The following is a 26,083-nucleotide window of genomic DNA, read 5'->3' on the forward strand; positions in this document are numbered from 1 at the left end:
CTTCACTCACCTCAACAAATGTATTCTCCTTATTTGTGCTTTGCTTTAGGAGGTGGGCGGAGCAAAGGAAGAGATGCCGTGAATGACGTCACACGAGCGGCAATTGTTCGGTTTTCATATTGCGAGTAACAGCGGCTCATAGTGGACGTCATGTGCGTTACACCCTATGAGCAACATCGTCAGAATGACAATAAATCATACTTTTAAAGTTGACGAACGTTATTAATTTAACAGTATTCAAATATTTATTTAAAAAAAACCCATCTTTTTTTTAAATGAACTCGATAAATCCAACGCATCTAAATGAGTTTCCAGTCAGTGTAGTTTGAAAATTAAAGAAACAATTAAGTCAGCTCAATACACGTATTACAATCAATGTTGCTTTTTTTTGTCATTAAAAGTGGAGAAAGAAGCCATTTGCTTTGTTAACGCGACAACAGTTAACCCACACATATTTGTGGGTTGGCATTTTCAAAGCTGGCTATCTATTAGCTATCTAGCTGTTAGCTTTTCTAGCTGGGTATCTGGCAGGCTATCTAGCGGGCTATCTGGTTGGCTATGTAGCGGGCTATCTATCTTGCTGGCTATCTAGCTGACTATCTATTAGCTATCTAGCGATTGGCTTTTCTGGCTGGCTATCTATTCTAGCTATCTAGCGATTCAATCGCTGACTAAATAGCTGGTCAGCTATTCAATAGCCGACCAGCTATCTATTAGCCAGCTAGCTAGCGAGCTTTATATCTATTTGAGTTATTCTGGGTTGAGTGAACGCCGCTGATAACCCAAAGAAAAAAAAACTTATCCTGTGACTGTAAAGTGACCGTGAGAGTTTTGAAAGGCGCTTGGAAATGAAATGTATTATTATTATTAAAACACCCAATATCTTTTGATGTGGTATTTCATCCATGTCATGTTTCCACAAACATTTACACTTTATCAACAGATTATGACATGATCTGGAATTTTTTTTTATTACATTTAATAGTTTCATGGTTCCACATAAAAAAAAATCCACCAACAAAACAAAGTGATCATTTCGAAACTATTTATTGAACATTTGCAACCAGGATCAGTTAAATACAGACTTTCTTTCTTGTCTTTACAACCCCAGACAGCGAGGAGCGTCTTGGCGTGCTAACACTCTGTTGAGGAGGAGGGAATGTTGTATGACTGATAAGAAGTAGTAAGGTGCACAACAAGGTGCTTGGAAGTCATTTTGGCGTCGCGGTCGTCAAGAAAAGCGAAGAGGAATGAATGAAAAGCAGTGACCTTAAAATGGCCGCCTCGCAGGCCCTGTCCAACATCGAAGGAGGGACACAAAATGGATGCCGCCGTCCGCCATCTTGCGCGTTGCTATGATTGTTGCAGTTTTTTTTAATCTTTTTTTTTTCAATATCCGTAAAACGATCAACATGAATATATTAGAAAAATGGCAATTAGTCTTTAATAAACACCTCCCGAAAAAAGAAAAAAAAAAATCAGGGTTATAAATTAAAAAGTGTCCAAATAAAATCAAACTTTTGGGCTTATTTCAGCTGGAGACTGGAAAATCCTCATTGACTACAACAAATGGCACTTTTCAGTCTCTCCCGCTGTTATCCCCCCCCCCCCCACCCCCAAAAAATCACCTCTTCCTAATTTACAAATATGAGTCGGGCGCTCCAACCATATGTCGACCCAGCCGCCCACCTGCTCCAAATCCCCCCCCCCTTCCCCTTAATACCACCGTCGCAGGGTTCGGTGTCGGCTTTCCCCAGACTTCATGGTCCTCACTGTGCTAAGCTCCGGTCTTGAAGGTCTGCAGTATGAGGTTGGTTTGGTGGATGAGTCGATTTGCGCTGTTGAAGACGTTTATCGCCCTGGCAACAGAAGACAAGAGCATGAAGAAGTGAGGACTACAAAGATGGCCGCTTTCACGTGACGCAGTCCAGTTTAGTTTGGATTGGATTAACCTTTATTAGTTTCGCAGTGGAGACATTTACATTTCACAGGAGCAAAGTGATGAAAGTAAGAGGAAAGGAAGAAGTAGAAAAACAAAATACAGGAGTTGCTGGAAAGGCAACCAACCTCGCGGCGCCATCTTGTCGTAAAAAAAAAAAAAAAAACAACAACAAAAAAAAACAGACAGTCATTAAATCTTAAAGGACAACAGACACCATTTTTTTGTTTCCTAAGTGACATTAGAAAAACGTTTTATAGCATCTAAAATAGCCAAAACACGCAGGCTGATAATTTTAGTCAAATGCAAAACACCAATAAAAATGACTTAAAGTGTCCCAAAACTGCCACAAAATGAGCTCGGAACAGATTCAGAAAGTCCCGCCCCTTTGTTCGTGACGTCACGCCAGGCTACTCCTTCACAAACTGCCTTGCTCCAGAATCAAAACAATGGCTTCAGAGAGTTCAGATTCGGAGAAGATGCTTTCTTATTACTCATCCAGTTATGAATGTAATTCAAATAGTTCTGAAGAGGAAAGCATAAATGTTTGTAATCGATTAAGGAAGTCCTTCCGTATCAATTCGAGCTGTGTGGACTCCAATGTAGTGCCCAGAAAATGCACAAGATGGCGCACAAGCTCTGATGGAAATGGGCTGATTTGTCCACTGGGAATTTGTGTCAACTAGTATCAAATAGTAGTCTTGGTGCAACACACAACAATTCACCATCGCGTTATTTATGTGTTTTCCTTCTAATTTCGCCATTAACACGGATCAACACAAACTTTTCAGACCAAACAAAGTACCCAAAATGCATTGTGTGCCGCTTTCTCGGTCAGGGGCGTTCCTTCAGTGACGTAACATACGGACTCGTTACCAACTCAAAAACAAGACTTCTGGAATATTCAGCGCGAGTCTTAAAAGGTAAAACATAGCTATATGCGGTAGAATATTTGTAAAATGCGCTCAGTAGAAGTCATTTGAAGCCATTTTACAAATTATGGACACAACTTGTCGGGAGGTGTCGATTGTCCTTTACTTTCTGCACCCTCTTTGTTGCAATCAAGCAGTTCTAGATGAAAGAGGAGAAGATCAAAGCATTTTTTTCCAGTGGATCAGTGATATCACGTCTGCCCCAAGCTAAATGTTGAAAGCAAACACGAAGCCGTAGCATCCCCATTGATGAAAAGAGACCGTCTCACATCTCCTATAAATCCGCTTCAATTCCAAGCCGCGACAATAGCTGATGTTTACACATGTTTTTAAAGCAGACGGGACCTGCATTATACTGCACTTACTTTCCATCTTTGAAGTATGTTTTGAGGGTGTCGCTGAAGCTTTTCGAGTACTTCACAAACTCCTTTTTCTGATGCTCCAGGGCCTGGAGCAGAACATTTACAATCAGCAAATATTGCAGGCAATGCGAAAGGAAGGAATTTTAGAAGCGCGAATCGGTGCCGTGACTCACTCTGCGATTCTGGTACTGGTATTTCTTAATGACGTTGTTGACAGTGTCCAGAAGTTCTTTAATGGCGCTGGCTATGTCTCTGTACAGGGGTGAAAATATACGGTGATAATACGTCTGTGTAAGCTCTCAGTCATACAGGAGTGGTCCATCGATGAAAAGGTTTCTTCAGCTGTCATCTGTACTTCTTTAAAGGTGTCGGATGTTTGGCTCCTCATCCGGAAAGCTTCGTCAGAGGCACCACCACCTCTGTCCATTATGGATGTATATAGGGTGAGAGCTACCAGCAAAATTTTAGTTCGCTGACGAAGCTTTTCGGATGAGGAGCGAAACATCCGACACCTTCAAATAAGTACAAATGACGGATGAAGAAACCTTTCCATCAATAACAGGTGAGAACAAAGATTTATGCGGGTACAGTTAATGAAAGAGTGTGAAACACTGTCATACTTGACTACATTTTTCTGCCACTAGATGGCACGAGCCATCAGTTTTAATGGTTGCAGGTAGGTTACGTTTGAAATGTCTTTATGACCTTGAAAGAAATTTGATGGGTATCATAATAATAATATATGTCATTTATAAGCGCCAGCGTTCACTCAATACACTCATACAAAGCTAACTAGCCAGCTAATAGATAGCTTGTTGCCATCTAATACATAGATAGCTACATAGCTGAGAGCAAATAGCGAGCAAATAAAGTGCTCGCTAGGTAGCCAGCCAGATAACTTATGGATAGAGCAATAGCACATTTATTATACATAAAATAAGGTATATTTTGTGTAGTTTTATGGCTTATTTAGGACAAAATTATGTTTTATGAGGACCTGGGAACGGATTATCCTCATTTTTCATGGTTTCTTATGGGAAATAAATGTTTGGCAGACTAACTTTTCGCCTTACACACACTTTCTGGGAACCAACATCATTAACATTTGTTTATGCTTATTTATTTAGGCATTTACATTTGTATTTATTTGTTTATATGTTTATATATATTTATGTATTTATTTGTGTATTCATATATGTATTATTTATGTATTTATATATATATATATTTATGTATTTATATATATATATATATATATATATATATATATATATATATATATTTATGTATTTATATATTAATTTTTGTATGTATTTATTTAAGTGTTTTTTTATGTATTTATTTGTTTATCTATATTTATGTACTTATTTATGTATTTATATAGTATTTATTCATGTATTTATGTTTGTATTTAAGTGTTTTTATGTATTTATTTGTTTGTTTATATATATGTATTTATTTATGTATTTATAATAATAATAATAATAATAATAATAATAATAATAATAACAACAATACATTTAATTTATAACCGCCTTTCATTTATGTATTTGTTTTTTTTATATATATATTTATATATTTATTTATAGGTTTGTTTATTCATTCTAATAATAAAATAACTTTATCAACCTAGCTAGTTATTAGCTATCTGTTGGCTACCTATCTAGCTTTCTATCTATTTGAGTTACTTCCGGGTTGAGTGAACGCTGGCGCATGTGGCTGCCGCTGCTCACCCGCAGAAAAAAAAATATCCAGTGACTGTAAAGTGTCCTTGAGAGTTTTGAAAGGCGCTTCTAAATTAAATGTATTATTATTATTGGTAGAGTTAGTGTTATTATTATTATTATTATTATTATTATTATTATTATTATTATTATTATTATTATTATTCATCCGACGTGCCTGACGTGGTTTTGCCAAACCGCAGTGGCTCGATTTCAGAAGCTCGAGGAAAGAGTACAGTAGTCCTTCAACTTTTTCCAGCACTCACTTAATAGTCTGTAGGAAGCGTACTCTGTCGTTGATCTCATCTGGGATTTTGCTCAAGATGTGTTTCAGCGCCCGTGCCTTGTCGTTCAGGTCCTGGAACTCCTGTTCGGGTCGCTCGATCATGAACTCTGCACGAGAGGTTACCAGCTCATTGATTGATAGGTGGGACTGGATGGCAGGCGGCTTTGCTAGCGATGCGGTGCTGCGTGTACGTACCCTCCACGTCGTCGGCGGCCATGCGCAGCAGCGATTCGGTGAAGTTGATTTGGACGTTCTTCTTCTCCAAGATCTTCATGATGATGTCTTGAGTCAGGCCCGGGTTCTCCCTCTCTGCCTGTTGGATTTGTGTAAAGGAGATCATTATTAGAATAAACACAACATAGTGCTTCAAGTGATATTTGGGGATGCCTATGATTCAAAAATTGAGGTTTCACTATTTAACCTGAAACTTTCATAAGCCAAAGCAACATTTATTTTTTTTGAGGTGGGTCGGGGGGAGGGGGCACTTGTTTAAACCATCAAAAAAAAAAAGACATTTCTCTCCCCTTTCGATCAATTCTGTATTGAGTATAAAATGAACATTTTAAACAAAAACAAACAAACAAACAAACAAATACTGTCATATACAGTAAAGTGTCGTTATATCGATATTCAAGGGAGTCCGAGAAAATATCGATATAACCGGGACTATTGATATATCCGACCCTGTTTGCATGTAATTTTCTCCGTGCGTGCAGAGAAATAGTATCGATATAACCAGGACTATCGATATATCCGATATCGATATAACGAGACTTTACTGTATTAAATTTTAGGTGGCACAGTGCCTACGTGGGTTTTCTCCGGGTACTCGTTTCCTATCACATTCCCAAAACATGCATAGGTTGATTGAAGACTCTAAATCGGGTGTCAAAGTCATTTTTTGCCGCGGGCCACATTGTAGTTATGGTTTCCTCTCGAGGGCCGTTATGAATTTGGGGAACCCATTAGAATGTTTAAATCCCTTCAAATATTACATATAGAGCACACAGCAAATTAATGAATAAGTCGTTTTCAAATCTGAAGTCAAGAATAATGACTTTTATTGTGGTTGACATCCAAAAATATGAAATTTTGGCTGAGATTTTAGCAATCATCATGGAATTTAACAAGTTTGATTTGCTTTCGCGGGCCGAAAAAAATGATGTGGCGGGCCGGATTTGGCCCACGGGCCTTGACTTTGACACCTGTGAGCTAAATTGTCACAAATAGTGAAAATCCAGTTACAGTTGAAAAATACATTTCATGCAAGGCAAAGTGTGCGGTTTGCCATTTTCACTCAGAATTTGTAAAACTCAGCTAAAAACTATAACTTTGGCAAAATACACCTTTACTTTTCAAAGTACTGCATTTGTCCATGATATTGTATTTATTTTAGTAGTTTCTTTATGTATCCGTTTATTTGTGTATTTATTTTTCTGTTCATTTTTATTTACTTATTTGTTTAATTATTCATCCATTTTATTTATTTATTTATTTTAAGGGAGGTTGGCGGTTTTTAAAAAATGTTTGAGTCACTTTGACTTTATTAGCTAGCTAGCTTTCTAGTCAGTTATTGAGTTATTCCAGGTTGAGTTGAACGCTGGCGCGTGTGGCTGCCGCTGCTCACCCACAGAAAAACTTAGCGTGTGACTGTAAAGTGACCCTGAGAGTTTTGAAAGGCGCTTATAAATTAAATGTATTATTATTATTATTATTATTATTATTATTATTATTATGCTATGCTATTAATCCGCTCCAGGCCCAAAACTAAGGTAGACTTAGATTGTTTTACCACAGATAAATTTGTACATGTGAGGATCAAGTAAATAGATTTTACACTTTTACATAATTGCTCGGAGGAAAGTTGTTTATTTATTAACACATTTTTCCTGTCACTAAATCCCAATATTATGACCACGTATATAAATCAGGGTCATAGTTATGTTGGTTAAACTGTATTTACAAATGATTTTTGGGGTCATGTGTTAATTTTCTTGACAAAATACAGTAAAGTCTTGTTATATCGATATTCAAGGGAGTCGGAAAAAATATAGATATAACCGGGACTATCGATATATCCGACCCTGTTTGCATGTAATTTTCTCCGTGCGTGCATAGAAATAGTATCGATATAACCGGTACTATCGATATATCCGATATCGATATAACGAGACTTTACTGTAACAATATTTGTCTCTCTTGTACTTACTTTGATGAAAGCCGCTCTGAGGGTTTGAGCCGCCGATAGGTTGATCCTCTCCAGCTGACGCGGAAAAGCAGAAAATGGGCAAGGAGGTCAGTGATAGAGATTAGACAGAATAAGAAGTTATCATATTTAAAAGTTTCATGCTGTTATATGCTTAGTCAACATGCGTGACTCGAATACACGATTGAAGCACAGACAACCTGGGGTCAATCTGAGATCAACAGACACAGCAAGTTAAACTGTCATCTTCGTCGAGGAGATCTGGCCTGGGACAGAATTTAGGACTTGGGAAACTCCTTTATCACCGAAGCTATTTATGACCTGAAACTCCTTCACAGGAAGAGCTCAGGTTACAAATGTATCAGTTCATGGAAGAGACAATGTTTTATTGTTTACAGCTGTTTGCGCTTATAACGCCCAGGGGCGTGGTATTCTAATCATGTTTTACTAATGTATCACTTAAATTTGCATATACTCTAAAAAAAAATAGCTTGGGAGAGGGCTGCAGAATTAAGGCATCTCTCATGAATGGCTGCGTCTCCTGCCGGCAGTAAAGACAATCTTTCTGAGTTTGAGTCTTTGTCCAGTGTCCGATCGAACATCTCTGAGTCTGAACGACTGGCCTGAATGCCCCACTTCCACCTGTATCGCCTATTCCTAATCCTATTTTGCCTAAGTAAGCAGTTGTACGAACAATCCAAATTGAACCTAACCCCACCAAACCGGTTTAATGAAGGATTTAGTTGTTTCATGAAAATTGCAAAATACATAAAAGCAAAAACACAGTTGAACGGTCCCAAATTACAATGGAATCACACTAAAATGATCTTTTTACGAAATTATGAAATCGCCGGCGTACCTCATTAAAGACTGGATACATCACGGTGTAGAGCGTCATGGATACCATGGAGTTTGTCTCCGCTTCATTCTTCATCTCCTCCATTGTCATCCTCCAGGGAGGAGTGGCTCAGGGTCAAATGGTGGTCGGGGGGGAACACGCACACATGCACGCACACCCGCACATATACACCCGCACAAACTCACTCACATACAAACACGCTAGCACACATGCACACTCTTTAAAAACAATAAGAAGAAGAAATAAATGTTCTCAGGGGAAGGCAACCTTTAAAAAAAAAAACACAAGAGGGAAAATCAGAATTTAAGTCAACGGGTCATCAATGCAAACTGTTTAATGTTATTCTATTTTTGTTATGCACGTACTTAATATTTAAAATGACATTTTTTTTGTCATGATTTTTATTATGGCTGCCCTAACTTTGCCCGATTTGACTATTGGCTCTTAATACTTTATGCTTGAAACATTGAATTTTCCCTCTGGCATCCATTTTGTATCTGTGTCATATATATTGTTACATTCATACCTCGGTTTACGAACCCCTTGGCTGACGAACTTTTCCATTTATGACAATTTTACCTTGGCATACGAACTATTTTTCGGGATACACACGGAGCACCACAATGAGTGATGTGTCGATCACGAACGAGCTTGTTCTCCGAACAAGAAAATGGCAGCCAACTGTTTTTGTCCACTATTCCCCACCCCCAGTCTTTGCTTAAAGCCACATGATTGGTCAAGAATGCAGCAATGAGGGGGAGGGGTGGAGGTAAACATTAAAGAGACAGGCAGATGACGGAGAGTGAGAAAATGGATAGAAAACAGTGAAACTTGGACTTTGATAGTTCAAAAGCAGAGTGTAGACTACAAGGTTAAAATATGCCATCAATCAAGCTCCACAAATAACCCGCACAAGTCACATGTACACTTGATGCAAAAAGCTATCAAACCCAGCAAAACAGAACACAATTGATGAGGAACTAGATAAAATTATCGCAGAGAAAGCACCTACACGGGATCGTTCCTCAAGAGGGTGAAAGAAGAAGGTTACGTTCCTCATCAAGTGTTTAATGCTGAGGAAACAGGTCACTCCATTCCATCAAGCCATCAACGACCGTCACAAAATTAAATAAAACGACTTTATTATATAGTACAATTTATTTCTTTAATTATAATACCATAGCACATGTATTATACATAAATAATGTAGTGTAGTTTTAAGGCTTAGAAAACTAGAAAGGAGAAAATTGTGTGTGTTGTGTTGGGAATGGATTGTTCTTATTTTAATGATTTCCTCTGGGAAATTAATTTTTGGGATTACACACTTTTCGCCTTACACACTCTGTCTGGGAACCAATTAAGTTCGTAAGCCAAGGTATCACTGTAAATCTTCTTCTTCATTAAACATTAGTATTTTTTTTTCATGCAACACATCCAAGTTTTATTTCCCTTATTGTATATTGACCTTAATCTTGTAAGAGTGCAGCTATATCCTCAGAACACGCATGTTTTGAAGTCATAATAGTTAGTTGTTGGGTGTGTGCGTGTATCGCTGTCTTTTCGACACTTGTTTGTTTTATGAAAATTTGAGAATTCTCTGCCAGCGTATGTGAAAGAGAGAGAGAGGGCGAGAGAGAGAGAAAGATGGGAGTGGCAGGCCAACGTGGGGGCCTTTTAACACCTAACATGACGAGTCACAAAATTTGGCCAACTTGGAAGCGTTCTCCTTTGCAGGTGTGTGGAAATATCAGCCCAGTGGATATATAACAAAGTAAGACTTTAAAGAAATTACATTCAATTGTGATTTGACTGACGTATCCACACACTGAATATGTTGTTAATACAACAGCGTGGTTGTTGTTTTTTTTTTTGTTAAGACGCTTTTTCCTCACCTTTAATGTAGCCTCTGAGCGGCGGCTAGGCTAACCTAGCTCCGAAAGTAGCCGACGTATAGTTCTAACGTTCTGGTGAATTCGTCGAGACGATCAAAATGAATATCAACAAAAGGCTTTGAATGTCTCGGTCAGAGTCGTTTCGATGAGTAATTGCAGCTCGAGTGGATCGATGGGGGAAAAGCCAAAGTGTTAGCATTTCCTAAAGCGTCGCGGACGTGCTAGCCGTGTTAGCTCAGCGAAAGCGAAGCGTAGCATTTGTCTCGGCCCTGCTTAAATGTGGCGAAAGGAAAACACGCGACATCAAGTGCTCATGCGGCGTGTGCGCGACGAGGTGAGAAGCGTGTGCTCGTCTCTACCTGTGTTGGGACTCCGTAAGCAAGGGCGCGTACGTCGTCCGAAAAAAAAAACCTTTTTTTAGCAGCTATGTTTTCTGTACAACTTAAGGCGGAAGTTTTTTTAGGACTGGCCTGAGCGACATCTTCCGGACGGTTGCTACGTAGATGGCGCGCTCATCCAATCAGAAAAGAACAGTGGCGTGACGTCATCTGCCGTTCCCAATTTTTTTTTAATCAAAATGACAATACAAAAATCAGTCAATGTAATTCACATAGTTTAGTCACAACTTTGTCACGTAGTTCATAATTTTACACTTTCAGGAAAAGATAATTTAGAAGTTGTGAAACAACCGATAAACATTTTGTTTCTGTTTCAGAATCAGAATCAGAATCATCTTTATTGCCAAGTACGTATGTAGAACACACAAGGAATTTGTTTCCGGTAGAACACGCAGCACGAGTATCGTCGTCAAAAAAAACCTGCTAAGTGGCACTATACAGTTCCATTTTGGCTACTGTTGAAAGAGTTCAAAGAGATAATGACTTGGGGAAGAAGCTGTTTAAATGTCTGCTGGATTTGGTGCGCTTCGTCTCATGATTTTACTTCACGCAACAGATATAATGGAAATACATGTAGAGTACTGTATAAGGACAGTGTTTATATTTTACATTTCACAGCAGCAGTGACAATAATAATATTAATAATAATAATAATAATAATAATAATAATAGAAACTAAGGTATTAAGGTATTTATTTAGCCCCTTTTTTCAGACGGGGAGCAGTACGAGTACTCAACTCTTGAGTAGTCACCAATACCATTTGTACGTTTGACCCATTAAATTCCCCCGCTCCAAAAAACAATAAAAATTAAAAAAGACCTATATATATATACCAAGATAGTAGATTTATATGATATTTGTTTGTGTTCATCAAATATATATTTTGTATAGGAAACACAATAAATTTTAATTTGAATCATTATGTAAGAAGTAATTCAAAGTAACAGGATCCAACAGAAAAAAAAAAAGTCAAAATAACAACAGAAAAAAATACTGCAAAATAATAATAAAATAATGCAAAAATCCAACCACACAGTCTACAAAACCATTTGGTCCAACGAATAGCGCGACCGAAAAGCTATGGATCATTGAAATTGCCCATCCCCACCTTAGTGATTCAAACGTGTCATCGTGGCCACCCCAGTGAAAAAGTTATAGCTGCCACCCTGGTTCATAGTACGTGTCTACAAATAACACACGTATGCACACTATCCTACACTGAACATTCCTATATCCTCTAGACGGCGCTGGAGAGGCTATAAGTGGGAGGCTGGGGGGAGGGAGGTGGGGTTCCTGAGAAAGCCCACTGGCAGGTAGCCAAGCTGTTCGAAGCTTGTGGAACTTTCCTACTTGCTCACATTGCCAGCAGCGATCAGAGCAGCAAGACGCAGGATTTCACACGTAGGTCATTGCATCAATATCTGTAATAAGTGTTTGTATTCACGATGGAGTCAATTGCCGGGGTCACACTAGAAATTCTGCTTTTCTTTTGGATGTGTGTGTGTGTGTTTGTATGACTAGTCTTGTGAAGACCATTAACATTTTGTACCACACGTAGTGAGGACATTTTTGACAAGTGAGGACCTTTTGGCCGGTCCTCACAAGTTTTTTCCATTCTAAAGGCTTCTAGAGGGTCTATATATGCATCTGTTAAAGTTTCAAAGAGGTCCTCACAAATTCACCCAAAATAATTTTTTGGTGTGTATTTTCATTTCACTTGGACACACACTTTTTACTCACTTTGTGTGTTTTTGGGTGTGTGTGTGGTTAATGAGAGGAAAAAGTTTATACCACAAAAAGTAAAATGATATTTTAACCAAATTCACTACAGGAGTGAGGACTTTGAATGTCGGCATTCAGAAATCTCACTCCTGCTGTTATTTCAGTTTAAAGTCCACTTTTTTTTGTTTTTAACGAGGTTGAAGTGGGAAATGGGGTGACATTTAGTGTTCAAATGTAACAAAAGTTCTTCTCTAAACTTATCAGCAACAGTGGTCCTCACTACTTATTTGGAGTTATCCGGACTTCACAAAACCATTGAAACAGGAGTGTGTGTGTGTGTGTGTGTGTGTGTGTGTGTGTGTGTGTGTGTGTGTGTGTGTGTGTGTGTGTGTGTGTGTGTGTGTGTGTGTGTGTGTGTGTGTGTGTGTGTGTGTGTGTGTGTGAAAAAATCCACTCTCGTGTTCAACCGGTATGCATTGCATAACAACCAACCGCTGCAGGGGATCATGTGTGAATTCCAGAAAAGAACTCGTATGTTGAACAGAGCCATTTTTTTTGTTTATTGCATTTTACTTGGAGAAATTACATGTGAAAGCCTAAAAGCTGAATGAAAAGAGCTACAGTGATACCTCGGTTTACGAACCCCGTGGCTTACAAACTTTTCGGTTTATGAACATTACATTTATGAAAATTTTTACTTTGGCATACGAACTTTACCTTGGCATACAAACTTTTTTCAGACACGGATCTGCCTCAATGAGTGATGTGTCATTCAAAATGGCAGCAGACTGTTTTTGTCCTCTATTCCCGGCCCCCAGTCTTTGGTTGAAGCCACGTGATTGGTGAAGAACGCAGCAGTGAGGGGGATGGTTTAAACATTAAAGAGACAGGCAGACGACAGTAAGAGAGTTTCAACTTAGATAGTTCAAGGTTAAAATATCCCATCGATTAGGCTCCACAAACAACCCGCACAAGCCATCTGTACACTTAATGCAAAAAGATATCAACCCAGCTTAACAGAACACAATTGATGAAGAACTAGATAAAATTATCACAGAGAAAGCACCTACAAGAGATCATTCCTCAAGATGGTGAAAGAAGAAGGTTACGTTCCTCATCAAGTGTTTAATGCTGATGAAACAGGCCACTCCATTCCATCATGCCATCAACGACCATCATAAAGGTCAATAAAACCACTTTATTATACAGTAGTTTGTTTCTTTAATTATAATACAATAGCACATTGATTATACATAAAATAAGTTATATTTTTTTTGTAGTTTTAAGAAAAATTAGAAAGTAGAAAATTGTGTGTGTTGTGTTGGGAACGTATTATTCTCATTTTAATGGTTTCCTAAGGGAAATTAATTTTTGGGATACACACTTTTCGCCTTACACTCTGTCTGGGAATCAATTAAGTTCGTAAGCCAAGGTATCACTGTATATGGAATGATTTGAAATGAAATAAAATGAAAGGGGATAATATTGAATGATGTGAAATAATATGACAATGACCCAGAATGTGTTGAACAGGTAGACGTTGGTTGGAATAGTTCGGAATCAATTAATACACGTTTAAAAGGAAGGTGACTATGTATTTTTGTTGCTCTTTTATTCCCACCCAACCTTTAAAAAAATGCCGGGGCTGTCGGCATCAGTACAATTCCACTAGAGAGGGTCTGAAGAAGTGATCCATACTCAACATGACCTCACTTGAGCGACATTGTACCAAAGTTTTGGCATGTAAGCTTCGGTTGCATAACATCCATTGTTGTCAGCTGCCATGCATCTCGGCTTCCAAAGGGCTCCAATGACTCGCGTCTGGTCCAAGTGGTTTTGGAAGCCCACAGTGTCTTTTTTGAATTCCTTGGAAGCATGCCTGAATGGATGTCAATGACTCCCCTTGTAGTGTGAGTATCAGAATCATGTCCACGGAAACAAGGGCTCAGATTGCCTCCAGTTTGGATGACGATGGACATGGATGATTTTTTTATATTTATTTTGTTAGACCGATCCCAGTTCCTATATATGGCAGAATAAAATCCACATAATCAATTAATTATGAATTAAATTTTTTTTTTGCTTTTTTTTAATTTTAATTCTTGTAATTTTTTGGCTTTACTTGCGATTTCACCCCGTTTATTTTTCCCTTGACGTTTTTGACTTTACTGAAAAAATGTAATTGCTACTTATTTCCCTGATATGTGTACTTTAAAGGACAACCGACATCACTTTTTTGTTTCCTAACTGACATCAGAAAAACGTTTTATAGCATCTAAAATACCCAAAACATACGGTATGATATTTTTATTCAAATGCAAAACACCAATAAAAATGACTTAAAGTGTCCAAAATCTGCAAAAAAATGAGCTGCGAATTGGGCATTCACAAAGTCCCGCCCCCAGTTGGTGACGTCACGCCAAGACATCTTGCATTGCTGGAGAATCAAAACAATGGCTTTAGATTCGGAGAATATGCTTTCTTGTTACACATCCAGTTATGAATATGATTCAAATAGTTCTGAAGAGGAAAGCATACATGTTTGCAATCGATTAAAGAATTTATTCCGTGCCATTTTGAGGCAACATTGGGGGATCACCAAAAACGAGGCAGAAAATGGCGACCAACCTCCTGTGAGGAATGAATCAGCCCCTTTCCACAGGCTGATAAATTCCTTCCATGGAGCTTGGTCACCCTCTTCTGGCGGCTTTTTGGTGCAACACGAGGTTTTCAGACCAAACAAGTACAGTAAAATACATTGACGTGATGGAAGGACTACTACAATATGTCTTTTTTTTTTTGCGGTCAGGGGCGTTCCTTCAGTGACGTCACGTACGGACTCGTCACCAACTCAAAAACAAGATTTCCTGAATATTCAGAGCGAGTCTTAAAACATAAGAATATAGCTATATGCGGTGGAATCTTTGTAAAATATGCTCAGTAGAAGTCATTTGAAGCCATTTTACAAATTATGGACACAACTTGTTCAGAGACGTCGGTTGTCCTTTAAATGAAACATGTCTCTAACTCGGGTTCTTGGTACTACTTTTGGATTAATTTTATGTTTTTAAGGACGAATTTAATCATGCGATTGTTTTGGGATGTAATTCCACTTTCCGCCACTGAGAAGCAGCACACTATCGATCAACACCCTAAATTTAGAAGAAGAACAACGGAACTTTCCAGATCTGCCTTCATGCTAATTAGACGTTATTGAGTGTGTCAATTCTTTTCCATTGGACGTTTTAACGACTTTGGGAGGCGACGCATGTATGTCATTTTTTAATTTTTTATTTTTAATGTACATGTTTGGGCATTTTTTTAATATGTACATTAGTGGTAACTGTTATATGTACATTAGTGGTAACTGTTAGTGCGAGAATGATGTTGAATGAGATACAATTAGACGGTATAATGCATGTATATTGATAGTATTCGTTTTTATTGGTTTCATTAAAAATGTCTTAAACGTGGTCGTATTATTTTAAAGTGTATTTATTTTTTAAGTACAAGTGCCTTCAATTCTGTAAGAACATGCCGAGATAATATGTCAACAATCTTTTTTTATTTTACTTATTGAGAGGGAGGTAGGTTTAGTGACGAAAGGGAGGTTTGCTATTCAAAGAAGTACAGATGACGGCTGAAGAAACCTTTTCATCGATGTAACATGAAATGTTATTTTTTTTACCCCCGACGAACATTTCGACGTCATTCATAAAATGTTTAGCATTAGTGTCTGAAAAGTGTCATGTATGATGAATGTTAGGCCAAATGTATCGTTTCTTAGTTTGTTTTTTTTCCAACAAACAAAATCAAATTCTTTGTTCATTTTGCCTGATGGGATCCTGTGTGTTTTTGTTTCAGAATTGTCAAACATGCCTGTGAAGATTCACATCAACAGTCCCAATGTCAAGTATACGGACACACATATCGAAGCTCAATATTCCTACCACACCACATCTGTGCACAAAAATGGCAATACGGTCACAGTAAGTTTCGCTCTAAAATTTAACTTAGGCAGAATAGAATGTCCTTATCACACACGCTAATCAGGCACGTAACGCCAAATAGGTGACGCCCCGCTCCACTGAGATGACCATTCGTACGGAGAAACGCGTACCCCGCCTGGGGGTTATGCTGGTAGGCTGGGGTGGCAACAACGGCACCACAGTTACTGCGGCGGTGTTGGCCAACAAGATGAAGCTCACCTGGAACACAAAAACTGGACTCAAGGTGAGAGAGATCCTTAGATTTATATTCATGAAAAATCATGGCCAATGTAAAACGATGGGTGACTTAAAGGACAACCGACACCATTTTTTGTTTCCTAACTGACATCAGAAAAACATTTTATAGCATCGAAAATAGTCAAAACACGAAGGCTGATATTTTTAGTCAAATGCAAAACACAAATAAAAATGAGTTAGTGTCCCAAAACTACTTCAAAATGATCCCGGAAATGGTGAGTTTTAGAAGGTCCCGCCCCCTTAGTCGTGACATCACGCCAGGACTTCTTGCCTTGCTCTAGAATCAAAACAATGGCTTCAGATTCGTAGAAGATGCTTTCTTGTTACTCATCCAGTTATGGATGGATGGATTTGCCTTTATTAGTCTCGCAGTCTTTCTGTACCGTCTTTGTGACTTGAAGCAGTTCTATATGAAAGAGGAGAAGATCAAAGCGTCTTTCCACCAGTGGATCAGGGACATCATGGTGGATTGTGCACGTCGACGACAAGCTAAATGTTGAACGCAAACACGCAGCTGTAGCATCCATTGACAAAAAGATTGTCTCACATCTCCTGTCCCAAATAAATCTGCTTCCATTCCAAGATGGCGCCCAAGCTCTGTTGGAAATGGGCTGATTTGTCTGCTGGGAATTTGTGTCAACTAGTATCAAATAGTAGTCTTGGTGCAACACACAATTCACCATCGCGTTATTTATTTATGTTTTCCTTCTAATTTCGCCATCAGCACGGATCAACACGAAGTTTTCAGACCAAACAAAGTACCCAAAAAGCATTGTGTGTCGCTTTCTCGGTCAGGGGCGTTCCTTCAGTGACGTCACGTCAGGAATCGTCACCAACTCGAACATAAGACTTCCTGAATATTCAGCGTGAGTCTTAAAACGTAAAACATCGCTATATGCGGTGGAAACTTTGTAAAATACGCTCAGTAGAAGTCATTTGAAGTGATTTTACAAATTATGGACACAACTTGTCCGGAGGCGTCGGTTGTCCTTTAAATGAGAATCCCTGAGTACCACTTTGTCATGATAGCAACACTTGGTTTGTTCTGTGTAAAAGTTTCACCCTTTAATATAGAACATACAGTAAAGTCTCGTTATATCGATATTCAAGGGAGTCCGAAAAAATATCGATATAACCGGGACTATCGATATATCCGACCCTGTTTGCATGTAATTTTCTCCGTGCGTGCATAGAAATAGTATCGATATAACCGGGACTATCGATATATCCCATATCGATATAACGAGACTTTACTGTATTTTGTCCTGTGATGACATTATCTCTTTTTTTAGAAAGCAAACTACTTTGGGTCACTGTTGCAAGCTTCCACCGTGTCTCTCGGATCGGGGCCTGATGGCGAAGTCAATGTGCCTTTCTGTGATCTGCTGCCCATGGTGCACCCCAATGACATCGTCTTTGATGGTAGAGAGTGTCCATGTCGATTTTTTTTTTTTGTGTATCTTTGTATGTATGGGTAAGACGGGTGACATGACACCATTTTCAATCCTTATCTTAAGGCAACTTTAGAGTGCTCAGAAGGTAAAATGCAGCCGCTGACTTGGAAATAGAAACCATTTCTCTCCAATAGTCCAAGTCCCTTAAAGGACAACCGACACCATTTCTTTTGTTTCCTAACTGACATCAGAAAAACGTTTTATAGCATCTAAAATACCAAAAACACGCATGCTGATATTTTTTAGTCAAATGCAAAACACCAATAAAAATGACTGAAAATGTCCCAAAACTACTTCAATATGACCTCAGAAAGTTTCAGAGTCAGAAGGTGCCGCCCCTTTGTTCGTGACGTCACGCCAAGACGTCTTGCCTTGCTCGAGAATCAAAACAATGGCTTCAGATTCGGAGAAGATGCTTTCTTGTTACTCATTCAGTTCTGAATATGATTCAAATAGTTCTGAAGAGGAAAGCATAAATGTTTGCAATCGATTAAAGAAGTCCTTCCGTGTCATTTTGAGGCATCTGGACTGAAATGTAGCATACCAGAAAATGCACAAGATGGCACCCAAGCTCCGTTGAAAATGGGCTGATTTTTCAGCTGGGAATTTGTGTCAACTAGTATCAAATAGTAGTCTTGGTGCAACACACAACGATTCACCATCGCGTTATTTATGATTTTTCCCTCTAATTTCGCCATCAACACGAAGTTTTCACACCAAACAAAGTACCCAAAATGCATTGTGTGTCGCTTTCTCGGTCAGGGGCGTTCCTTCAGTGACGTCACGTCAGGCATTGTCATCAACTCGAACACAAGACTTGCTGAATCTTCAGCGCGAGTCTTAAAACGTAAAATATAGCTATATGTCGTGGAATCTTTGTAAAATACGCTCAGGAGAAGTCATTTGAAGTGATTTTCCAAATTGTGGATACAACTTGTCCGGAGGCGTCAGTTGTCCTTGAAGCCGCCTTAAAAGACCAAAAAAAGCTGCCTTATTATTAATTGAGACTTATTGTTGGCATATTGAATGTTTTCTGAGGCTGGGATATCTCTTCGCTGGATCTGGGAAAAGCGATGGAGCGTGCCCAGGTGCTCGATTGGTCGCTCCAAGAGCAGCTACGACCATATATGGTCGTCATGAAACCCAGACCGTCCATCTACATCCCCGAATTCATCGCCGCCAACCAGGAAAGCAGAGCCGACAACATACTCGGCGGGACCATGGCGGAGCAGGTGACGTTTAAACTTCCGCTTCCTGTTTTTAGCGACACTTTTACAACGAGCTGAAGTTTGCGCGCAATTGACGTTTTCAGGTGGAGCGCATCCGAGCGGACATCCGTGATTTCCAGGAGGTCAGCGGAGCGGATAAAGTGATCGTGGTGTGGACCGCCACCACCGAGCGCTTCTGCGATGTCACGCCAGGCGTAAACGACACGGCGGAAAACCTGCTGGCTGCCATTCAGGTGAGAAGTGATGTTTGAGGCCGTGATTGGGATGGAAAGTGAAACAGTCATTTCGACGTGGGGCAAAAAATAAAAAAAAAAAATCCCGAATTGAAGGAGTATTATTAACTCATTCACTACCAAAAATGTGGAAAAATGTGTCCACTCCAGTGCCAGGGTTTTTGTCATTTTCACTCAAATTCCAAGACCCACAAAATATTGACTTTTAGCACTACATAAACATTCAATTCAGCGTAAGAAACCTTAGACTCTCTTCTTTCATCAGAAATAAATAGTTAATTGCTAAGTTATATGGGTCTGGAGTTATCTGAGCTTGAAATGGAGGCAGCTGTACAAAATACAATACATATTGATTGAAAATGCGCTTGAAGCTGTAGCTGTAACAAATTGCCAACAATTGTATTATTGTTATTATTATTAGCGATCTATTAGCTAGCTAGCTAGCTAGATTTCTATCTATTTGAGTTACTTCCGGGTTGAGTGAACGCTGGAGCATGTGGCTGCCGCTGCTCACCCACTGAAAAACTTATCCTGTGACTGTAAAGTGACCTTGAGAGTTTTGAAAGGCACTTATAAATGACATTTATTATTATTATTATTATTATTATTATTATTATTATTATTATTATTATTATTATTATTATTATTATTATTATTATAACATGGAAAAAAGAGACATGATATTATTATTATTATTATTATTATTATTATAACATGAAAAAAGAGAAATGCTGCCCCCTCGTGGAAGAGAAAAAAAACATTTCCAGAGGTCTGACCAGCGCTTTATTGGCACCCACTCGCAAGAAAACCCCGAAAAAATTCGGGAATGGCGCTGCACGTCATGCTTTTCAATTCCCGAATAAATTCAGTGAATGAGTTAAAATGGCTTAAAACATGTTTTCACTTTTTTCACCAAGACGTAGAGCACAGGTGTGAAAGTCAAGGCCCGGGGGCCAGATCTGGCCCACCGGATCATTTTATTCGGCCCACAATAGCAAATCAAGCAAGTTCCATGCTGCTTGCTAAAGTCCCAACAAAACATTTCAAATTGTCAGATGTAAATTTCCCCATTGTGGGACGAATAAAGGTTTTCTGATTCTGAAACCACAATAACATTATTTTTTACTTAAAATCTTCAAACTATTTATTGATTAATATGTTGTGCGCGCTATATGTAATATGGGGAAGGGATTAAACACTCTTACGGATTCCCCAAATTCATAACGGCTCTCAAGAGGAAAGCGTAACTACAATATGGCCCGTGGCAAAAATTACTTTGACACCCTTGATGTAGAGTGTGTCAAAAAAAAATAAAAATAAATCCAAAATTATAAAATTACCTAGCCAGTAAATTGACTACTTCTGTGTTTGTTTTTCTCCCTTTGTGTCTTTTGGTCAGGAGGGCTCAGAGGTGTCTCCCTCCACTTTGTTCGCAGTGGCCAGCATCCTGGAGGGATGCGCTTACATCAACGGTTCACCTCAGAATACGTTTGTACCGGGAGCCGTGGAACTGGCGCAGCAGAGGGGGGTCTTCATCGGAGGGGATGACTTCAAGTCCGGACAGACTAAGATCAAATCCGTGCTGGTGGACTTCCTGGTCAGCTCAGGAATTAAGGTGACACCTGGCAAAAAAAAAAACACTTGACTAAAATAATAATTATAATAATGATAAGTATAATAATAATAATGATAATGATAATAATAATAATAACACAACAACAAAAACAATAAAAAGAAGCTATTTTCAGAAAACACCAAAACCCTTCACTAAATCACCATGGTGGGGTTAGGTTCAATTTGTATCGTTCCTACAACAGACTTCTTAGGCAACATAGGCTTAGTTATGCTGATGAGATGATACCGGAGCAAATGGTCCAATCAGGCCAGTCATAGACCCCATACTCAGTCAGGACAATCGAAGTAACATGTACCAAAACAATTTTATTCTTATCAAATTCCTTTTTTTTTTTTCCCTCCTCCTTCTTTTCCAGCCAACTTCCATCGTGAGCTACAACCACCTTGGCAACAACGATGGCAAGAATTTGTCTGCACCGCAGCAATTCCGCTCCAAGGAAATCACCAAGAGCAACGTGGTGGACGACATGGTGCGCTGCAACTCGGTGCTTTACGACCACGGAGAAAAACCCGACCACTGTGTGAGTGAATTTTGGTGCATCCAAAATGCATTTACACCACTGATTTTTTTTTTCCCTACATTTTGTTTAAAATGACCTTTAATTTCCAGTATTTTCTGGAATATAAGGCGCACCTTCAATGAATGGTATATTTGTCAACGAATGACATATTTAAAAACCTTTTCCATACATAAGGTGCACCGCATTATGAGGCAGATGGTCAGTTTTTGAAAAAATATATTTTCTTTTCTTCCCCGTTCGTTTCAGGTGGTAATTAAATACATTCCGTATGTGGGAGACAGTAAGCGAGCCATGGATGAATACACGTCTGAGATCATGATGGGCGGCCTCAACACTATCGTTCTGCATAACACCTGCGAGGTAATCGCTAGCTATCCGGCTTGCTATTTGGCTGGCTACCTATCTTGCTATCTAGCTGGCTATCTATTTGCTGTCTATTAGCTAGCTATCTGGTTAGCTGGCTATCTAGCTAGCTATCTATGGAGCTAGCTAGCTATTAAAAATCTCGATAGCTATCTATTAGCTATCTAGCTAGCTTTCGATCTATTTGAGTTATTCGGGGTTGAGTGAACGCTGGCGCTTGTGGCTGCCGCTGCTCACTCACAGAAAAAAAACTGACTGTAAAGTGACCTTGACAGTTTTGAAAGGCGCTTATCACTCAAATGTGTTTATTATTATTATTATTATTATTATTATTATTATTATTATTATTGTGTGTTCTACATACTTGGCAATAAAGGTGATTCCGATTATTATTATTATTATTATTCAGAATCAGAAAACCTTTATTCGTCCCACAATGGGGAAATTTGCATTATTATTATTATTATTATTATTATTATTATTATTCAGAATCAGGAAACCTTTATTCGTCCCACAATGGGGAAATTTTCATTATTATTATTATTATTATTATTATTATTATTATTATTATTATTATTATTGTGTGTTCTACATACTTGGCAATAAAGGTGATTATTATTATTATTATTATTATTATTATTATTATTATTATTATTCAGAATCAGAAGACCTTTATTCGTCCCACAATGGGAAAATTTGCATTATTATTATTATTATTATTATTATTATTCAGAATCAGGAAACCTTTATTCGTCCCACAATGGGGAAATTTGCATTATTATTATTATTATTATTATTATTATTATTATTGTGTGTTCTACATACTTGGCAATAAAGGTGATTCCGATTATTATTATTATATTATTATTATTATTATTATTATTCAGAATCAGAAAACCTTTATTCGTCCCACAATGGGGAAATTTGCATTATTATTATTATTCAGAATCAGGAAACCTTTATTCGTCCCACAATGGGGAAATTTTCATTATTATTATTATTAGTAGTAGTAGTAGTAGTAGTAGTTTAATTTTAATAAGATGATTATTTTTTTCAGATAATATGACAATTGCGCATTATTATGATTTTTTTTTTTTCCCCCACCCAAAATTCTCACATTCTAGTAAAATGCCAACTGCCTTTTCATGACTTATTTGACTTTCCTCTGTGATGGTCCTCCACTGTGCCACATTTTTCGGAGCAGGACTCTCTTCTGGCCAGCCCCATCATCCTGGACTTGGCCATTCTGACGGAGCTATGCCAGCGCGTGAGCTTCCGGCCTGATGGCGAGGACCACTTTCAGTCCTTCCACAGCGTCCTTGCGCTGCTCTCTTTCCTATGCAAAGCCCCCCTGGTCCCGCCGGGGACCCCCGTCATCAACGCCTTTTTCCGCCAAAGGGCCTCCATTGAAAACGTCATGAGGTACGAACACATGAATTAGATGCTGTCATTTATCGACAGTATTTAAAGGACAACCGACACCATTTGTTTGTTTCCTAACTGACATCAGAAACACTTTTTATAGCATCTGAAATACTCAAAACTTGCAGGCTGATATTTTTAGTCAAATGCAAAACATCAATAAAAAAATGACTTCAAGTGTCCCAAAACTGCCACAAAATGAGCTCAAACTGGCGAGATTTAGAATGTCCCGCCTCCTTGTTCGTGATGTCACGCCAGGATACTCCTTTACAAACTGCCTTGCTCCAGTATCAAAACAATGGCTTCAGAGACTTCAGAGACTTCAGATTCGGAGAAGATGCTTTCTCGTTATTCATCCGGTTATGAATATGATTCAAATAGTTCTGAAGAGGAAAGCATACATGTTTGCAATCGATTAAAAGAAGTCCTTCCGTATCAATTCGAGCCATCTGGACTCCAATGTAGCGCCCAGAAAATGCACAAGATTGCGCACAAACTCCGTTGGAAATGGGCTGATTTGTCCGCTGGGAATTTGTGTCAATTTACACCTTCTTTATGCGTGTTACTGCAATTGGCTGCGACATGATTCACCATCGCGTTATTTATGTAGTTTTCCTTCTAATTTCGCCATCAACACTATGTTTTCGGATGAAAAAAAATACCCAAAATGCATTGTGTGTCGCTTTGTCAGTCAGGGGCGTTCCCTCCGTGACGTCACTTAGGGCATCGCCATCAACTCGAAAACAAGACTTCATGAATATTCAGTGCAAGTCTTAAAATGTAAACTATAGCTATATACGGCGGAATCTTTGTAAAATGCGCTCAGTAGAAGTCATTTGAAGTGATTTTACAAATTGTGGACGCAACTTGTCCGGGGGTGTCGGTTGTCTTTTAAAATACGTCCTTTTTTCCAGGGCGTGTCTGGGCCTTCCCCCTCAGAGTCACATGCTGCTGGAGGAAAAGCTACACAATAACTTCCTGTCTCCGCTGCAAATCAATGGCGACGTGGCCACCTCGAAGAAGATCGTCGCCAACGTCAATCGCACAGAGGTCACCAACGGCGTCCACGCGTACGACGACGACAACGACGCCGAGCATTCCAAGTAGACGACAAATGTTACATAAAAGCCAGGATCTAACTGTGTTCTTTTACAAACATCTTACAGTAAACTGCACAACTTTCTACGGAAGTTGACTTTCTTTTTGCTGTTGATCCCATTCATACATCTTTTAAAGGACAACCGACGTCACTTTTTTGTTTCTTAACTGACATCAGAAAAACGTTGTATAGCATCTAAAATACCCAAAACACGCAATATGATATTTTTATTCAAATGCAAAACACCAATAAAAATGACTTAAAGTGTCCAAAATAAGCAAAAAATTGAGCTGCGAATTAGGCATTTTCAGAAAGTCCCGCCCCCAATTCGTGACGTCATGCCAAGACGTCTTGCATTGCTGGAGAATCAAAACAATGGCTTCAAATTCGGGAATATGCTTTCTTGTTACACCTCCAGTTATGAATATGATTCAAATAGTTCCGAAGAGGAAAGCATGCATGTTTGCAATCGATTAAAGACTGTATTCCATGCCATTTTGAGGCAACATTGGGGAGAAACGGATCACCAGTAAAAGAGGCACAAAATGGCGACCTCCTGTGGCCACCTCTTTTTCCACAGGCTGATAAATTCCTTATATGGAGCTTAGACACCCTCTTCTGGCGGCTTTTGGGTGCAACACAAGGTTTTCAGACCAAACAATACAGCAAAACACATTGACGTGATGGAAGGACTGCTACAATGTGTCCTTTTTTCGGTGGGGGGGGCGTTCCTTTAGTGACGTCACGTACGGACTCGTCACCAACTCAAAAACAAGACTTCCTGAATATTCAGCGCAAGTCTTAAAACGTAAAATATAGCTATATGCGGTGGAATATTTGTCAAATACGCTCAGTAAAAGTCATTTGAAGCCATTTTACAAATTACAGACACAACTTGTCCGGAGACGTTGGTTGTCCTTTAAGACCATGTAACGCGCTGATTTGGTTTTCATTAAAGCTGGTACTGAAGCAAGAATCTGACTGGGTGTCAATCTAAAATGGGCCAAAGGTGACAAAGTTTCATGCTTTCCATCGAAAAACATTTTAAAAAAAAATAATACATTATGAATTGCGATAAATCTGAAAATAATGTACAGTGTCTGGTATGAAATCAGACAACATTTTATGGACTATAAATTTGATGTTATATAAAAAAAAATACACAAATATTTTTTCCAAACTATAAATTATAACTATACATTTTCTTAGTGTATATAAATTGTTTTTTTTTCTGATTAAGAAGTGATTAAAATAAAATATTAAAAAAACATACCATCATTGTAAAGGGTAAATTTTGCATTAAATGTAAAAAAAAATAATATTTGAAAGCCCTTTTCATCACACTCAAAGACACTTTACAATAGCTTATAATGCAAGATAAACTGTATACCCTAAGACAAGCATACATAATTGACATAAAATACATCTAAATGAACAAAAGAACGCTGGCGCCTGTGGCTGCCACTGCTCACCTGCAGAAAAAAATATCATGTGACTGTAAAGTGTCCTTGAGAGTTTTGAAAGGCGCTTGTAAATTAAATGTATAATTTATTATTATT

General features: G+C 38.5%; 2 protein-coding genes across 5 annotated transcripts; one reads left to right on the forward strand and one right to left on the reverse strand.

Moving 5' to 3' along the window:
• Positions 1-1,031: 1,031 nt before the first annotated feature.
• On the reverse strand, positions 1,032-10,687 carry LOC148893258 (programmed cell death protein 10). Of its 2 annotated transcripts, none has more exons than XM_089004073.1 (8): positions 10,560-10,687; positions 8,309-8,575; positions 7,453-7,506; positions 5,439-5,556; positions 5,224-5,350; positions 3,407-3,485; positions 3,237-3,319; positions 1,032-1,859 (listed from the first exon to the last, which is right to left on the reverse strand). In XM_089004073.1, exons 2-8 carry the CDS (start codon positions 8,396-8,398, stop codon positions 1,778-1,780), a joined length of 633 nt encoding a protein of 210 aa, XP_088860199.1. In that variant the 5' UTR covers positions 8,399-8,575; positions 10,560-10,687; the 3' UTR covers positions 1,032-1,777. The 2 variants fall into 2 exon arrangements, with proteins under 2 accessions (XP_088860199.1, XP_088860200.1); XM_089004074.1 differs by lacking the exon at positions 10,560-10,687 and adding an exon at positions 10,201-10,407.
• Positions 9,953-25,500, forward strand: LOC148893259 (inositol-3-phosphate synthase 1-A-like). 3 transcript variants are annotated; one of them, XM_089004071.1, is made up of 11 exons: positions 9,953-10,079; positions 16,186-16,310; positions 16,393-16,554; positions 17,861-17,990; positions 19,061-19,254; positions 19,335-19,484; positions 20,884-21,099; positions 21,476-21,640; positions 21,887-22,000; positions 23,208-23,425; positions 24,340-25,500. In XM_089004071.1, exons 2-11 carry the CDS (start codon positions 16,197-16,199, stop codon positions 24,530-24,532), a joined length of 1,656 nt encoding a protein of 551 aa, XP_088860197.1. In that variant the 5' UTR covers positions 9,953-10,079; positions 16,186-16,196; the 3' UTR covers positions 24,533-25,500. The 3 variants fall into 3 exon arrangements, with proteins under 3 accessions (XP_088860197.1, XP_088860196.1, XP_088860198.1); XM_089004070.1 differs by lacking the exon at positions 9,953-10,079 and adding an exon at positions 11,901-12,000; XM_089004072.1 differs by lacking the exon at positions 9,953-10,079 and adding an exon at positions 15,474-15,591.
• Positions 25,501-26,083: the final 583 nt, after the last annotated feature.

Source organism: Hippocampus bargibanti, linkage group LG09 (genome assembly GCF_051943395.1).
Source record: "Hippocampus bargibanti isolate YZ-2025 linkage group LG09, ASM5194339v1, whole genome shotgun sequence".
In the NCBI taxonomy this organism is placed as follows: Eukaryota; Metazoa; Chordata; class Actinopteri; order Syngnathiformes; family Syngnathidae; genus Hippocampus; species Hippocampus bargibanti.